Source organism: Ambystoma mexicanum, chromosome 6p, assembly GCF_040938575.1.
Source record: "Ambystoma mexicanum isolate Mex_15411 chromosome 6p, UKY_AmexF1_1, whole genome shotgun sequence".
Lineage (NCBI taxonomy): Eukaryota > Metazoa > Chordata > Amphibia > Caudata > Ambystomatidae > Ambystoma > Ambystoma mexicanum.
The window spans coordinates 99,270,581-99,289,050 of NC_090935.1; the positions used below are offsets into that span (position 1 = coordinate 99,270,581).

Below are 18,470 nucleotides of genomic sequence, written 5' to 3' on the forward strand. Positions count from 1 at the left end.
AGATCACTTCCTAAAACCACCATTGGGATACCCACACAGTAGCCTGAAACCACTTGGAAAAAGCAATGCTGATTGCAAAGGAATACAGATCTGTTCAAAAATCCATTTTATTTGGTGTCAAAAATTGCTAAAATCATGGCTCACAAAGTCATCAATAAGATCCAACCTTCTTGGAGGGTGTTCCACATTACTCTACTGCAAGAATCCACATCAGTACAATATTAGCAAGAATCCTATGCCGTCAAAGTAAAATCCCCTTTTAAAAAATAGACAGCTGTCAAAAATGGGTGCAGTACCGTTGCTCGCCTCCGACAGTCGCTGGCGATCTAAATTCTGACAGGAGAGCTGTATTTCAGAAGCTAAATATGCCAAGCAAGATAATTCCATCAAAATGCCATATAGAGTGCCACCCAGTGATTTCATGTTGAAAGACTTGGTTTAAGGAGATATTGCTTATTTTAAAGTTTATAATGTATTTTTTTTTTTTTTTTTACAAGGAACTAAATTGCAAGTGACTAGACGGCAGCCTGGTGCAGTTCAGACTTCAAAAGGTTGACTTTCCCATGAGAACCCTTCACACCTCAGGCCTATACAGCAGAAGGCAGGATATTGCATGGCCATGTTAATCAGATGGAGTGGCACCCTGGTATGCGGGCAGGAAAACAAGACAATGGATTCTTTCAACTGAATAGAATATGCTGATTTGGGTGTAACTGAACAACTGCTCTGGGGGAAACAGGACATGTGAGTCAGAGCCAAGCTTCTGGGGGCGGAGATAAACCAAGGGGTGAATTCAATTGAGAGCAAATATATGTTTTATAAAATTGCAATTTACAAAGTGTTCCAAGCTGACAGAAATGTACAACTTTGAGAGTCTTAAAATGAAAACTGCACTCACAGTTCAAGACTAAGTTGGACGCTGTGGGATGTTCTGAGGCCAAGCCCCGTAATTATTAATATTGTGGATGCAGTGTTTATGCTAGAAACCTAAGAACTTCCAGTAATATGCTCAGAGAGGGTGTGTAGGTCTGTGTAAAATTGGGGGCTGGACCAATATTGCGAAACCCACCGAAATCGCGAATAAGTTGTCATTTCTGAACTAAAGCTCTTAGGAAAATCAGAGTTGTAACAGAATGTACCTTAAGTAATATATGATGTGTACATGTATTCTCCACAACTTGTGTATCTGTGAAACCTGGTAGTTATGAAAAATTGATTTTCTATGAGAAACCAAAGGGGAGGTATTACAGCTGAGCCATAAACACAGCATCACTCTGACTCACCACTCCTTTCTCCAGTCAGAGGACAGTAAATCCTTTAACCTATCAAATCCTTAGTGGGGTGGGCATGAAGAGTCAGCCTCCACACCCACTTTGAAAACACATAAAAAGAGACTGCTGAGACCCAGATAGGGACTTTTCTTTCCACTACTCACTGATTCCTGTGAAGCGCTCTGCCAGACCAGATCCAGACAAAGACTCCAGACTCCGGAGACTCCAGATTCCAGATAGATTCAGAGACCAGACTCTAAAACCTGAAGCAGGGGCCTAACCCAAAAGCTGAACTCTATTCAACAGCCTTGCCATGCTGTTTGCTTCTAGATCAGAACCCTGTGCCAGAACCGAGATCCAGAGAAAGCAGAGCTGTATCCAGAACCCATCAGATCCAGTTCAAGACACCAGACCACCGTGCAGTGCCGATAGCAGACCAGAGGCCGTGCTGTGAGCAGAACCAAGAGGGCCCGAGAGCTGTCCGGTGGCAAGAGAACCACAGCCCAAACCTGACCAGATCTGTGACGAGGTCCATTCTATTCCAAAACTAGGAGTGAGTATCCAGTCTAGAGCAGTACAGAACCAATCTCTTAGTCTATAGTAATCTTATCCCATCCATTTCAACCTGTCCAGAACTGCATTCAGAATTGTGTGTCCATCCTGTGATTTCAAATCTGTAAAAGCGTCATCTGTCATTCTGAAATCGTGACTTTATTTTTGAAAATCTACCTCCACAAAAACGTCTATCTTTTGATCCGCACGTCCTAGAAGCGGAATTGAACTGTCATTCTAAAGCGAAGATGATAGGCTTTCCAACAAACCCATCCAACTCCTTATAGTTTTTCCGTAATCGTGATTTACGCACGCGGAAATCGTGGCACGAATTGCAATTTAGCTCCATTTCATTTTCTGTCAAAATAGCTGTCTTTTGCTTGCAACTGCTGACTTTCGTTTTCAATCTGATAATCATTCATGAATCATTGCTAGTGTTGACCTGTACCAATCCAAAGTAGCTATCACCTACCCTGAATCTCCTTTAGTGAATTAAAATCATTTTTAGCATATTTTTCACTTTATTGCAATAACATCTAAAAGGACTTTGCCTGCTTTAAATCATACCTGTTCTCTCCAAGCGTGCTGGGGGGGAACTGGGATTGAACTGCATTATTAATTGTATTCTTGAAACCTGTGTCCTCATTTCCGTCTCTTCCTATTGCATAAGGGGGGAGTGAGTTGTCACAAAGGAAAAAGTGATCATATTATCTCTTGCTGAAACCATATCGAGTTTATTTCTGTGTTGCCTTCTTTCCCACTATTGCCTTTCCTTGAACCATAAAAGTATTCTCTGCTACCTTATCCTTTTTATGCCAACTCCTAAGTGATTAAAGAGGGTGTGCTATTGTAATATTACCCATTGTTGACCACCATTATATTCATAAGTGTGCCATCAGATATTATTTTATTCATAAAAGTGTGATATATATATTGTTTAATTTTTCCAATAAACCTTTTAATTTCCAAAACAAACCTACTTCTTGGCTCAGTAAGGTCAGGGGGATTCAAAGAGAGGGGCGTTATATAAGGGTTCATCATCCAAATTTAAGAACTTTGACTTAAAAATATATATAAATAAGGGCTTCCATTGGGCATCCCAGACTAGGCATTGACTTAGTTGGAGTGCTGGATTGTAGTCACTTACAGTGAGTCGTTCTAGTCCTCACCCAATATGGCGGTAGTTCCTTTAAATTCCGACTCCGCTCACAAGCCGGTGCGTTGTATCTGTTATTCTACAGCGCTCCGCTGCCCTATGTAACGTTTTCCTCTCTTCCAGTGATTACCCTTCAGTGCCCTTTCGTGCCAGTTTTCTCCTTCATTCCTTCCTCCGCCTCTGTCTACGTGTCTTCCCTTTTTCTAGTTTCCTCTCCGCTCCTCTGGCGGTTCTCTCGATCGTACAGCTATACTGACTATCCTTTCGGCGTCTGCCATCCTGCTCTTTTGCCATCGGCGTCACCTTCCGCCCGCTGTTTACTCCCTGCTCTCATCTTTTGTTTACTTACCTGCGGTTCCCTGCCTTACTGGGAACTCAGCGCCTCCTGCACTATTCTTTCTTGCTTGCTTACTGAACCCGCCTTGGGTTGCGAACGGGTTTACCGCGTTGTTTCCCGGGTCCTTCGCAGCTCCCTCCTCGGCGGAGTCTGCCTTTCGCCTTTTCCTTCGTTCAGCAGAACTTTCCCTTCTCTTGGCTTTCCTTCCTTTCCACATGGTCTGTTTCAGCCCATGCACGTTATTCTCCCCTTTCTTTGCTTACTTCTAACACTAGGGATCCCCTTTTACTTTCTTTCTAATTCTAGTACTCTATTTCCTTCTAGGATTCCTTTCCTTTCAGTTTATCTTCTTTTCCTAATCTTGGTCCAGTCCTACCTTCTTGAATTTGAGCTCAGGCGGAATTGTTCTTTCATTCATCTGGAACCTTTTGGACTCTTGCATCTTCTACTTCCATTTGGATTTTGTGCAGTGAATTCGGAACCATCTCATCGAACCCATCTAAAGACTAGGGTTTTTTTCTGCCTTTGGGCTTTTTCCCTGGTATTGAGGCTGGCCCGTGAGGGCAGGTCTCCATTTCCGCCAAGGTGGCCTCCGGAAGGGCCAGATCTTATCTCCACGAATGGAAGGTCCGAGCATCTCAATACAAGACTTTGAAGACGAAGGACCACCACAGGAAGTCTGAGACAGCTCTTCAGGTATTGGCTTCCGAGGAATCAGGTGAGGAGAAGGGGGAGGTAGACCTGGAACCTGACATCAACAGAGTTCCCAACAGTGTGAGTCGGGAGATTAAGTGCTCTGAGTGAGTGGAGTCAAGTTGTAATTGAAGAGTCTTACATATGGTGGAAAGGTTCAGTTCACCAAGTATGAGTAAGTGGACGTTAGCTGGAAAGGTTTAAATTAGTAGTCTGCATCATGGAAGTAGAGCGTGGGGTTGCCAGCTGGATGATGGTTAAGGAGGATGAGCAGGAGGAGGGGGTTGGAGCAAGGAGTTGGACAGCTCGCACTCGATGGAGGAGGGAGTAAAGTCAGAGGCGGGAGGAGTAGGACAGATGGTGTGATCTTGCTAGGAGGCTCACACAAGCATCTTTGAGAGTTGAGGGAATCTAGAAAAGGCAGCAAAGCCAGTGTATCGTGTCATGGGGGATTTCAATTTAAATATTTTTGGGGAAAAGTGTGGTTTGTCAAAACCGGTGACACCAACCACAAAACTGTGCTTGTAGTAATCATAGAATCGCTTCAAATTATTGTTACATTTCAACACTTTAGAGACTTTGGGAACCACAAAGGTGACCAAGTACGGTTAGATTTGATTATTCTCCGAGCTTTGAAGTAAAGCCCACATATGAGAATTGTGGATTCCAATGTTTATTATTGGTATTCATGGGTAACATTTGTTTTCTCATATTGAACAAATAACTGATCCCAAATATAATTTCTAAATACTTTGATATACTTAAAATAAAATTGCCTTCTACTAAAATGGATTCTATTTTTACCAACTGTGTGAACCTTCTATTCAAAATATCAAAGTCTTACACCGTTATTTAATATCTGATAGGCGCTGCTAGGAGTTGGTGCTTTGGCTGCTCGACCTTAGACTGTTGGTGGCCCATACTGAGCACCGAACAGTGTCTGGAGAAATTCATTCCACCACAGAGCTGCTAGGAGCTCCCTGCATACTCTCAATATCTTCCTGGTAATGGGCTTGTTGACCTGGCTTTCACAATAGTGCCAGCTTCATTTTACAGGGCAATGAGACATTAAAACACATTTTTTTAAGTGCTCTGCTCCTCACATGCAGCATCTGTAAATACTTGAGTTGCTAAATACTTGAGTTCCCAAGCTCTTCTGTCTTACGCGTTTCACAAGCATGCCATCATTACATGACATAAAGGGCTAAGGTGCATACATTTGGTTTGAAGTGGTGCCCCATCGCTTTTTCTGTTTTGAAGAGAGTCGCTCACTGCCGGTCTGTGTTCAGGTTTTTGTGTAGTTCCTGCCAAGAATCAATTACATATTTCCTCTCCCAAGACTTCCTAAAATGTATGAGATACACCACGTGGGCCGTCTTCTTATAGTGGAGTTCGGTGGGTTTGCAATGGAGGGATCTTTGCTGATAAGTCGGTAGGTTTTGCATCTGGTGATATTGCCACAGTGGATTGGCGTCACTATTCTCTGTGTCATGTTCTGTCAACACATGACTGCTTGCACGCATTCTGCTCCTGCTCAAGCTCTGCTTCTGTGTCCCTCTCCTGCTCATCATCTGCCACTCACAGTATCCCTGCTCCCACTGGCTGTCACCTCTCCACCACCCCTGTTTTTTTGTTTTTTTATGCGTCTCCAGCACCACTCTCCCATGAGGCATGTAGCAAAGCCTTTCTCCTCCTCTCATGGAAGTTGCCACTTTTTACCCCTTTTATATCAGGGGCATCCCTGGGACCAGTCTTCTTTTTAAGGTGCCTTCTGTAAGGAACTCATGGTGGCAACAGTAATGACAGGCACACGTGATCACAGGTCAAGGGTGTTTTATTCAACTGTATAAATGGGTGAGAATAACGCCTAATTTAAACCTAAATCTAAGATGGGAGCAAGCTACAACCATCAAATAATAAGGCAGTCCTAGTGTCAAATCAAAATGGCATATACTAAAAAAACACTATTGCCAATCCTTACCACTAAGTTACAAAACTAGTGTGGGATAATGTTCATCAGAAAAGAAAGAAGTGTTCAAAAAATTATAAATCAGGAAGGTATAGCTTGTTGGGTGTCCTGACCCACGTTTGAGCTATCATGCTGCAACATTTGGTGCTGTGGGTTTAGAAAATCCAAGATGGCCAAAAAGCCCACAAGTGCGCCAGAATCCAGGAGAACCACGCAGTTTGTGCGCACACCAAAATGGTTACCTCACTTGCCACCCACCAGTGTAAAGAAAGATCTTAGTTAACAAAATCCACTGTTACTGATGTCAAAAATTTGCTGAAATCGTGGCTCACCGGACCACTTTAAAGATTCAACCCTTTTGTGGGGTTCCACATAACCATTTTACTGTAAGGAGCCCCATCAAAACAATGTTAAGCAAGGATTTACTACCATGTAAGAACCATTCCTGTTTGGAATGCATTAATCCAAGAAAGATCCCAAAAATGGATGCAGTACCAACAAAATCCTCAAGGCGGTGCTAGCGGTCTAAACTCTGACAGGAGAACTAAGTGCAGTTGCTGACAAAGGGATTTGACTCAGCTGACTTCAAAGGCTGCATTTTAATTAAAAATTAGCCACCTGCTGTTCCCAGAGGCCAGAAGCCTGGGAAACCCTCTCACCTCCAGAGATTCACACCAAGAGTTAGAATCTCACATGACCTCTTGATTGATAGAAGGCAGACTGGCTGGGAGCCTCCTGAAGACCACACAATAGGCTCTCGCACTTGAATAGAATATGTTGATTTTGACTGTTTCCTGTCAACAAAGGCCTGCCTGCCAGAAGACACATGTGATCACTGACCCACCCAAGTCTTGGAGGCGGACCCCAACACTCTGAGAACTGAATTGAAAGCAAAATATATATTTTACAGAAACACTGATAACTCTTTGTAATCAAATGACAGGAATGTATAACTTTGAGAGCCTTCATTTAAAAAATGTACCTTCGATTCAAGCCCAAACTCCAATTTGTGTGATGTTCTGGGGCAAAACCCTGCTATTTATGTATACTACAGACTCTGTGTTTAAGCTAGAGACATGGTAATTTACTGGAGTATGTATGGACAGGCCGTGTACATGTGTATAAATCTGGAGAAAAATCCAATATTGGTAACCCGACCAAAAAGTGAAATATGTTGCCATTTTTTAACCCAAGCTCCTAGAAACGACAGAATTGGAACAGGGGCTACCATCAGTAAATGCATGATGTGTGTATGCAATGCCAAACAACTGTCTATCGGGGAAATATGTCTTTAGGTCAAATATAGATTGTGTGTAATTTGACAGGGGAGTGTCCTTTCTGCAAGCCATTAAATGACATCGCTCTGACACTCCACTTCTTTTCCCCAATCAAGAGAGAAAGGAAAGCTTGACCAATGGGCAGTTGAGAGAGGGGCTGGCTAGTGATGCTGCACACACACACACTTTCAAAACACATAAAAGCAGACAGTCAGGACAGATAGAGGATTCTATTCCATTTGCTGCGGGACGCTCTGCCGGGAAAATCCATACTTTACCTCCATCAACCTCCAGAGAGCCAACATAGAGACTTCAATCTATCCACCTTCAGAGACCAAGACTTTACTTCAGAATTTGTAGCAGAGAGGTCAACTACAAGCTAAATCCCTCTTTAGCAGGCCTCAAATCATTGCCACTATTCACAGCCAGGCGAGCTGTTTGAATTCTTTGCAAGAACTCTTGCCATTTGCCAGAAAGCAGTGTTGTATCCAGAGAGAGACCAGCTGAACCGGAGACCGCTGTATCCGGACCCACAGACCTGATCAGAACCAGAGACCCAGACCAGACCAGCAGAGTAGAGCTGACCCAGACGCTGTGCGTAGAGACCGTCCGTGGCGAGTGAAGAAAACCTGTTGACCAGATCCGTGGCGAGGCCCATTCTATTTCTAAATATGTTGTGAGTACCTAGCAGAACTGTGCAGAACCAATCTCTTAGTTAAAATAATCTAATCCAAACTATTTTAATCTAAGTAGAACTGCCTCCTAACTATCACCTGTCATTTGCAAAGCTGTCACCTGTCATTTTCTAGCTGCAAGCTGTAACCTGTCACTTTGAACTTTTAAAATTTCAAATCCAAAAAACTACCTTTATTTAATCGTCCATATCTCTGGAAACGTTTGGGCTAGGAACTTGGTTTCACTTTCAACTGAAAGCTTAGAATCTCAGCTTTTCAACAAGCTTAGAACCGACTCCTTATACGTTCTCCATAATCACGATTCTCGCATTCGCGAATTTTGCCGCGATTTGCGATTTGGCCCGATTTCTTTACTTGTAAAAAGACAGCTGCTGTTGCCTGAACTACTAAATTTCGTTTGCCTCTTAAGAACCATCTCTGAATCATTGCTAGAGTGAGCCTGGACTAATATTAACTAGATACCACTCACCCTGAACCTCCTAAAGGGAATTAAAAGCATTTTAGCATATTTTTCACTTCCTTGCAAACCACATTCAAAGCATTTTGGGCCTGTGTTTAAAACTCCGACCTGTTTTCCTCTAAGCTTGCTGGGGGGGAACTGAATTTCGCATTGTATTGATTGCATTCCTGAGAACTGTGTGCTTTCCTTCCATTTCCTTGCATTGCATAAAGGGGGGGAGTGAATTGCCAGAGAAAAGTGATTACATTGTCTTTTGCTGAAATCCTATCAAGTTTTTTTTTCTGTACTGCATTTTCATTCCACCTTACATCCATTTGAAACCATAAAAGTATTGTTGCTATCTTATCCATCCTATAACCACTCATCATTGATTATAAAGAAGTGTGCTAGTGCCAGACTATCCATTATTGATTACTGCTCAGATTAAGTGTGATATTCAATTATTAATTTATTATAAAGTGTGATATATATATATATTGTTTAAATTATCAAATAAACCGTTTAAACTTGCAAAACAGAACTACTTCTTGGCCCAGTGGGGTCAGGGGGATTCCAAGAGAGGGGTGTGATATAGGGGTAGTCATCCAGAATGCATGAACTGGACATAAAGATACATCAATAAGGGTTTCCATTCAGTATCCCAGACTAGGCATTGACTTAGCTGTAGTGTTGAATTGAATCCTCTTACAAGCTGGGGTCTCCCTTCCCCACGGTTTTAGCACGCGACAAGGCTGGACTTCTGAGCACAACACACAACTGGGCTTCTCCATCACAGTTACAGTTCTTTTCAGCGATATCAGGACCTTCTGTGGCCAAGTCTCTTTCATACAAAGTCTCCTGCCTCCGAGGGCCCGATGTGTCAACAATAACAAAAGTTTGTTTCTGTAATCTCTTACATTGGGTGTGGACTCTTCTCCCGGGAACCCCCTCAACTGGGCTCAGATCCTTCTATAATGTTAACTTCCCTCAGTCGGGTTCACTAGGGCCAGATACACTGTTCACTTTTCTTCATCAAAATACAGGATTCACTTCCCATAGCTTTTCTCTTGAATATGCGTCAGACTTTCGAGTGTACAAGAGATTTTACTCGGACCTTGTATGAGCACTTTGACCTCCTATGTCAGGCCTCCTGGTATTTGTAGTTTCAACAAAAGGGGACCAGTTAGAGTCTTTCGAATGAACACCCACGTGGAACCGGACCACTCTGCATCTGGTCTTTCCCTGGGTTTTATTAAACATTCAGTAACACACAAGTTCTTTGTTCACAAATACTTTCAGTTCATATAATGTTGCCATTTGCCTCCTTCGCTTAACACAGTCCGGTTTACTATCAGTTCTCCCCCCGACTCACCAGCTGTGCTGAACTCCTTGGCGTTTCCAGTCTCTGGTGTCAAGGACTGTGCCATGGTAGCAAGCACGTCTCCCCGTCTTGGTTATCAGTGTGAGAGGGCCCTGTGCACCGTTGACATCTGTTACACCACACGTCAGCGGTAGTTTCCAGTCTTATGATTCCTTTCACTGAGGATTTGTGGGTCTGGCCAAAAAGGCTAAGGGCACTTCCCTCCATGTAGTCCTTTCATGTCTCGCCGCCTTTCTCCTCCGTTTGAACTACCATCCTAGAACCAGCTGCTCCCTCGTGCTTTTTGCCTTGCTCAAAGTGTTCTCTCGTTCTCTGCCTTTTATCCCTGTGGGGAAGGGAGAGGGCCGTCAGATGTGTGTAGTTATTGTCAATTTCCTGACTCTGCCTGACCCTTGTGCTGGGACATGTCAGGTAAACGGCTCTGGTGTGAGTTGTTTTTCATGCCATAAGAAAGTGTTTTTGTCGGAAAAGGGGGAGCAGATGTTCTAAATATCCTACATGGTAGGATGGGGGGAAAAGGTGTTATAAGGAAGCGGGTAGCGCATCTCACCCATTGGCGTCCCACTTCCACTCTCCGAAGACCGCCATCCAGGTGATCCTCCCCCACTGGTCCACCTCCAGGCACTGGATCCAATAACGATGGCCGTGTCCTGGCCACCTGGATGACAGATCTCTGGGGTCCAGCGGATGAGACACCTTCAGGCTTCTCACACTGCCCCATAGCCCCCTTTTAACACAATCACATTAACACCCCCCCTTCTTGACAAATAAATCATTCCTTCCGCAGCAACATTCTTTACAGAATGGTGTCCATGAAAGCATGACCCAGTCCCGCCACAGTATGGTCCAGTCAGCACATGTTCTTTTTTTAATGTTGGCTTTTAAAGGCTTGTTGAATATCCTTGACAGGCTCATACTAATTTAGTTGTGACCGAAGGTATGCTATGATCAAAACATTTAGTAGTTCTCTTCTTTATGTATTACAGAAAGTGCTTGCTGAACACTCAGCATCCTTCTCTGGCTGAGTTCCACTCCTGCCAAAGACGTACAGACGTGTACATTCCTTTTTTGCTCATGAAAGCATATGCCTAGGTACTGGGTTGTCATGACAGTATATGGCCCTAGGTACCGGGGCTAATGTAAGGCATGTGTGAAACGAATGGAAAGAAGCACATGGTTTTGATTTGTCAGGAAGAATAAGCATTCAATTCTTTATTGATGAAGAGTAAGAACATCACAGCAGAACACAATACAAGTTTAGTTACATAATCTTGAAGAAACATACAGAGATTTGCATATTGTCCTTTGATATGAGAAGAAAGACAGACTGTCCTGGTCGATTCCAATTGCAATCTTTCTAAAAGGTATACTGAAACATACACGGTCATAGCTCAGTGTTTGAAATAAAAAGCACTGAGGTTATTGTGCAGATGGCGTTCTATGTAATAACCTGTTGAGAAGTGTGAGGGTTCAAAAATGTGAGGCACGCAACTTTGTAGAGGTTTTTCATAAGATGCCATTTTATTAACTTAAAAGGGTTTGATAAACACCTCACTATCCCGACCATCATGAGAACTTCCCTGCCTTCCAAAATAACTAAAGGAAACACTAACAAAAGGAATCTGTCCCTCACACTTATACATACAATAAAGGGTATATATGGCAATTCAAAATATAACAAAATCACAGTTATGCCAAACATATACTTAATAACTGTTTCTCCTTGTGACCTGGGTAATGTACTCTTCCCCAGATTCAAAGCAGGAATTTATATCCACAGTTCAAAATAGGAAAGTTCCATATTATAACAAAGTTCTGGTAATAAGTTTCTTCTTGCTCCAAAAAAATCGCCCAGTGGGACTTTCCAACATAAATAATAAATCTTTGTTTCTCAACTTGTAACACAAGGTTCAACACAAGATTATTCTTTAGAACCAAGAGAACACTTTCACAGTTCCTTACTGGCAATGAAAATAATTTGTCAGGATGATTCCATGATGCTTTCACAGTTCCTTAATAGCAACAGAAAGTATTGGTCAGGATGATTCTGCAATGATTCACAATATTATTTAGTGGCCTTTCCACTACTACTTCTCCACGGACTTTAACCACAACACAGTACTTCCATATCTTGCTCCTGGACCACTTACCTGCCAGGTCTACCATTACACAGTCCCTGGCCTGGTATACACTGCCTGCCAGGACTAAATAAACTCCCAACTCTACTGCAAGTACTTCTGTGGTAAAGTTCAACTTCAAACAACTTTGTAAAGTCTTTTGACTTTTCAAAAACATCAGTAATAAACACGCTTCTGAAAAGACATGAACCACATTGGTGCATCATGTAATGCAGATTCTGCTCCTCTCCTCCTGAATACTAATTATCAGGATGACAGCTCTTCTGCCACAACAAAGTATTTTGGTTTCAATAAAACCAGCTTCAACAACTTCAGTATGGGCTACTTATTCTGGGAAAACACATTTCTGTTTATTCCACCATTCAGATTGTAATGCAGATTATGCTGCTCTCCTCCTGAACACAGGCTATCAGGAGGGCAGCTTCTCTGCCACACTTGTTTCCCCACTCCTATATCAACCAAATGCCGATAATGGATTTGTATCCCCCTTTCCCTGGGTCTTTCTTAAGTATTGCCTATTCCTATTTGTGACAATAGAATTTACAATTAGTCTTCTTAATTGGCCTCTTTTAAGTTGGGAATGTTGGTTGCTGTTAATGTCTTTTACTATTGCCCTTTTTGGCTTTGGCGGTTTATGTCACCTTTAGAATTATAATTGCCCCCAATGTTCTTATTCTGCAAAGTTATGCCCAGTCTGCCCTCTCACCTTCTTAACATTAATTCGGCATTCAATATTACTCACAACGGCCAGCGGGCAATCATGGAGCGTTCTGGGGTAGCATTCAACTAGTGAACTAACAGGGTGATATGTACGCGAATGCTCGCTCCACTGCCTTCTGGTCTTCTTTTTTACTCTGTTTCCCGCTCCAAGGGAAGTGGCTTTCTCCTGCTCAACGCGACCCATGCCAGTCAAGAGTATAGAGCTCATTGCTCCATGAGTGCTTCGGTGCTCGCCTGCCACCGGAGCACACTTCTCTTTTGGCAAAGCATTCCAAATTAATGCTTCCCACCGCGCAGCCTCTGCACACAGCAATGGCATCTGCTTCACAATCAGCGGCGGCTCTGCTGCCCCTCAACTTCGACTGCTGCTGCAACGTGGAGTCACACAAATTACTGCACCATCTACTACTTCTAATGACCTGCACCTGAGGGGGCCCTTTATACTCCCTCGTCCCTCTCAGGTGTGGGTTATTGAACTCCTTAGACTGCATCTTTCAGACTAATGCCTCTAAATCCATCTTAGGCATCCCAGTACTTTAGGCATTGTGGTACTGAAGTCCCCAATGTTGCAATTAGCTTTTTCTCTCTGGCTCTTAGGTTTAAATGTATTTACTTCACTTCCATTATTGATCCTGTTTTCAGGAGGAAATTTAAAAGGAGTCAATGACTGTTTTGAAATCAAAGGATTGCTAGTTCTATCAGAACTTAAAATGGTAATATTCTGATGCTCAAATTTATCGTCCCCTTGTTGGCTACAAGGATTCTTACCATTATAACCTTGGGAAACTTTATGAGAGCTTTATGCCTGATAAAGGTTTGATTAAGACAGGTTTCGCCACACCCAGGATGAATAGCTTTAGAACAAGAAATCTCACTCCGACAACAAGCCATTACATATTCTGGCATCACCGACATCTCTTCCTCTGAGGCAGATAAATACTGCATCTCACCCAATAGAGTCCTCTTACTCCCTGGGGCTCTTCTCCTCCCAGGTGATCCTCCCGGCCAATACCACCCCCAGGGTTAGGATCAGTTAGCGTCTGTCTTCCCCTGGTCAGTTGGGACTGGACTTCAGGTAGGGTTTTTGGTTCATTACAGAAGACCCAGCAACTATATCTGCAAGGCCTATTCACTATGGGTTATAGAGTATTTATTATATGTAGATTAATTATCTGCATTTATTTTGCATGTTGGTCATTGTAATTGTGCATCCAATATGGTTGTAAGATATGACAAAATAAAATATAAACATATTCCCAGAGTTAAATATCTGGAACAACATCATTTAAGTTCTATTGCACTTTTCCTCATTGATTGAACTACTTTTGTGCCAATTCAAATTATCACAATTGGAATTTTAAATGGGATCCCCTTCCTTAAATTCCCTCATTAGGTGGTGGTCACTAGGTCTCTAGTCTTCTCGATGTTGGACTAAAGTAATAGCGTCTGCCATGGCCTCCTCAAGGCCTTACTCCCCTTTTACAAGTCATCTAGGGCAAGGTAGCTAGGCTCTTCCTTGGGCTTGGACCTGGTGACCGCATCTTACCCACTTTAAAACCCTGGCACTGGATCTTTGTCTTGGTGATGCTCGGGCCTATCTTTGGAACTCTTTACCACCAACCCTTAGAGGGAAAAAAGGCCACCCCATTTCAGGAAAGGACTTGGAATTTATTTTGACACTTAGGGTTGGGCTTCCTCTTTGCCATCCTTTCCTTTGACTGGCCACTAGCTGGATGCCTGGGCGGTTCTAGGTGATTTGTTCGAGTTTCTTTAATCAAATTCGTTATTTTCTATTTCTTTTTTTGAATTCGCCTGCAAACATATGTAGAGGACACCCCCACACATCCCCCTGACTGTCCCTTATATTTAGTATCATGATTACCCCCCACCACATATAATTATGGCCAAATTTGGCCCACAAAATCACCAAATTCAAATTCTACTGCAGCCAAACTTCCTATTCCAGCCTGGACAATCTCGCCGCTCCACTGACGGGGTTCCTCTAGAGGGTGATTTGTACTCCCAGTCCTAGGTCTCAGGATCATGCACTCACCTCTCTGACCCCTGTAGCTTATGTTAGACCATACTTGTTGGGGCATCTTTGATGCACTGAACATTTTGTCTGGCTAACAGGGTACCTTTCTCTGAGCACTTGGGTCCCCTATGGGACTGTGTTTCTATTGGTCTCTGTGTGTACATTGTGGCACGTATCCTCTCCCTTTCCTCCTGCACTTACTTGGTCTGATGTTACAAGGCCTTGGTGATCGATTCTCTACCCTCCCGTTCTCCCACTTGTAGCACCATAAAGTGACTGCCTTGCTTGGAAGTTGCCTTATAAATCAGCTTTAAGTAAATAAATAAGTAGACGCCAGTGCAGTTTCAACAGGATGGAATGGGGAGATGCGGTCAGGTTTCTGATTACCCAGAACCAGATGAGCTGCAGAATGGTGAAGGGAGGATAGCACAGGGGCAACATGCTGGTCTTGGAAGCAAGACCACGCAGAGCAACAGCGATTCTAATCCCTGATCAGCGCTTAGAAACCGAACCCGGGTACAGTATTATGCGTGTTATAAAACATTTTAATAAATAAATGAAAGGTCGATTTTCCAAGCACCACAACACGTTTTGAAACTCCAGTTAAGACTATGGAGAACCAAACGCCTCTTTTGCTGTTACTTCCAAAGAGATCCTTAACCCTTCAACTACTAAGAACGGGTATATGTCAGATCCTCAAAACTTAATTCTCAATGCTTGCTACGTACTTTCCGCATTCACTGATAAATGTAGATAGCATTGCAGTGTGAGTCATTCATTTCTCCATAAAATGTCGCGATTCCATGCAGTCTACAAGGGGCAACACTCTTGGCAGGAACTTATAGGCTTAAGTGCACTTCAATAAATAGTTGCGTAGGGCTTTGGCGAACAGCCTCACAGTACTAAACTATTGGCACTTCGGGCTTCACGAACACATCCTTTGTCATCTATGAACCGATCTGCTTCCTGCAAATATCGGTATCAGGTAATAATGTCCCTATATATATGGTTGCATATATAATGTCGCCAGGAAAAGGTCATGGCGGCATTATATAGGTGATCATATATATAGTGGCAGGGGCAGTGGGGGTTTTCCCAAAAAAAAAAAACGGTTTGGGGGTTGCCCGGGGTCAATTTTCGGTGATTTTTTTGCACGGCGATATTTTTGAGGGGACATTATTACATGGAACCCATATATCACTGAACAAATATCCCTTATATCTACAATTAGACACAAGTACTCTAAGATCCAAGTCCCCCCTATCAGATGCTCAGCTTCAGGACTTACCTTCATTACCACTATTTTCTAAATGAGTTAAGAGAAATTGGCCCAGGAGTGGTTAAACGGGGGGTAATCATCTGATATCTATGTAGTGCACTTTCTTGTAGCAAATTCATCTTTAATTGGCGCACTCCATTTTGATTTAGTGCAGGTAGTGGTTCACCCCATGTGGTTCACCTCAACAGTTGGTTATAGGATGCTCTCAACTGTTTGTTTTAGTGTTCTAACCTCATAATATTTGCTTTAAATTTCAAGAGTGGTCAGGGATGCACAGCGCTGTAGGTCAACGCGTGTTGTCAGTTTCAAGAGCTATGTGCACAGTTTCTTACTTGTAGGTTAAGGTGTATCCTTCTCTACTTTGGCCCAGTCGAATCAGGAAACATCCCAAAGGCTTCCCGGCCAGAAGATTCTCAGACTCCCTGCAGTATGAGAGGAGCAAAAACATTACAGAAGGGGTTAATAGTGTCTGCAAGAAGCACTGAGCATCACATGAGAGGGAACAGATGCAAAGTTCCATGAAACAGCAATGAATAACCTATCTAATCATGTACCCCTATAAAGCTACACATACTAGTTTACTGCATGCTCATGAAATGAGTGCTTGTGTGGGGAGGGTGTCATACTCACACAAGCCTTTCCAGAACCAGAAATAAAGTGGAATGGGTGTCCTACTCACACAGACCGCTACAGTCCCAGAAATAAAGTGGAAAGGGTGGCATCCCAGAAGGCTACGCAGTTGGTCCTTTACTACAAAGCCCGTGAAGACCAAGGGCGTGGTGTCGAGCGCGGCAGGTGTTTGCAACAAAGGCCACTACTACACCCTACTAAACTACCCGGCTTTGCTCGTACTTCCCTTAATCCTATTAACTTTACTAACGCTGTCTTTGCGCAACCTTAGGCTTGCTCCCCTTAGTGCTGAGCCATACTTGTGTTTATGTGCACCCCCTACTCTTTCTACTGTGTTACGTTTGCTCTGTGAATCTGTTCCCCATTAGGTTTTTCTCCCACTGTTGATCTGTGAATCTGTTCCCCATTAGGCTCTCACCCACCTCTAGTTCCCTTCTACTGTGTTTTGGAATCTGAACCCTTTAGGCTTCTTTCCCACTTCTAGGGCCCCTCTACTATGTACTGTTGATCTGTGTCTCATTGGCTCTCTCCATCTCCTAGGTCCCCGTCAACTGTGGTTACTGTTGTACTCTGGTGGGCCACCTTTCTGTTCCCTGTTGCAACCCCTAGTGTGACCCACTCCCCAGTCTTCCTCCCCTTTTGTTGTACCTACTGCGTTGGGACGCGGGGTTGTGCGTCTCTCCTTTCGCTCTTACTCCCTCCTCCTCGTCTCTTCGCACCCTCTATGGTGAATTCCGTTTCTCCCATCTTCTCCAACTGCTAATCTATCTTCTATCCTATCCCTCTCACTAAGTCTGAAGGAAGAAGTTCAAGAGTCACATCCTGTTCTCCAACCCAGGTCTCCGTATCATGGATACCTACATCAGTGCTTCCTCCAGACAGACTCTCACCGTCATCCTCTTTGTCGTTCCTTCACCAGACCTATGGACTCTTTATATGGTCCCTGTTCTCTCTCCTATCTCTTCCTTTCCCATTAATGGTGGCACTCGGTGGGAGGCCCTTTTGGCCTTCTTCCACTCCAATCTCCTCCTGTTTGATAGGCGTCTCCAGCGCCTTATCAACTTACTTCCTTCTCCCACCTCTCTGGCTCCTCTGCCACCCCTTGCTTCTACCTCTGCCCACTCTCGGGCTCCTCTTCCGCTTGGTGCACCTCAGGCCTGTACCCCACCACGGAAGTCTTTCAAATGTGGCAACCTGCTCCACGTCACTACTCTCAACTCTCTTTCTGCTGCCAAACCCTCCTCTGACATCCGTCATCTCCTCGAAAAATTTGACCTGGATGTCCTCGCTCTCACTGAAACATGGGTCATGGCCAGCTCTGTCATGGGTGTTGACACTCCTCCCTGGGGGCTACAAGATCCTCTCCAAGCCAAGAACCAACCGACCCAGAGGTGGAGTAGCTCTGATCTTTCCTGAGTGGGTCCCTGCTTCTGTCATTCCTACACAGGCCTACTCCTCCTTTGAATGTCGGGTCTGCAGGCTCTCCATCTCTCCTGGCCTCTGACTGTGGCCATTATCTACAGGCCACCTGGCCAGGTCGCCCTCTTCCTCTCAGAGTGGGCTGACCTCTTCTCCTCCTCCTTGCCTCTACCTCTCAACTTCTGCTCGGAGACCTCAACATCCACCTGGAAGCTTCTAATCCCGCCTCTGGGCTTTTCCGCAACCTCTGCGACATGCTCTCTCTGCATTCTGCCCTCTGGTCTGACACACTCTGCCGGACATACTTTGAATGTTCTCATCTTCTCAGACATCCCCCCTCTCTAAACCTTTCACCACTCCTCTCTTGAACTGACCACTTTCTACTCTCCTCACCTGAAACTCTATTCCTCAGGCAAAGCCCAATCCAGTACTGCCACCTACCTCTTCGGTCATTCGGCCCATGAAGCGTGTGTCAGTGG

At 43.9% G+C, this 18,470-nt stretch overlaps 1 protein-coding gene across 2 annotated transcripts in view; it reads right to left on the reverse strand.

Moving 5' to 3' along the window:
- Window positions 1-18,470, reverse strand: part of LOC138511235 (myosin-IIIb-like) — a 686,303-nt gene that overhangs the window by 58,303 nt on the left and 609,530 nt on the right. For both annotated transcript variants that reach the window (XM_069626778.1, XM_069626777.1), the window contains exon 26: window positions 16,275-16,364. In XM_069626778.1, coding sequence (XP_069482879.1) covers window positions 16,275-16,364 — 90 coding nt within the window. The remainder of the gene's footprint in view (window positions 1-16,274; window positions 16,365-18,470) is intronic.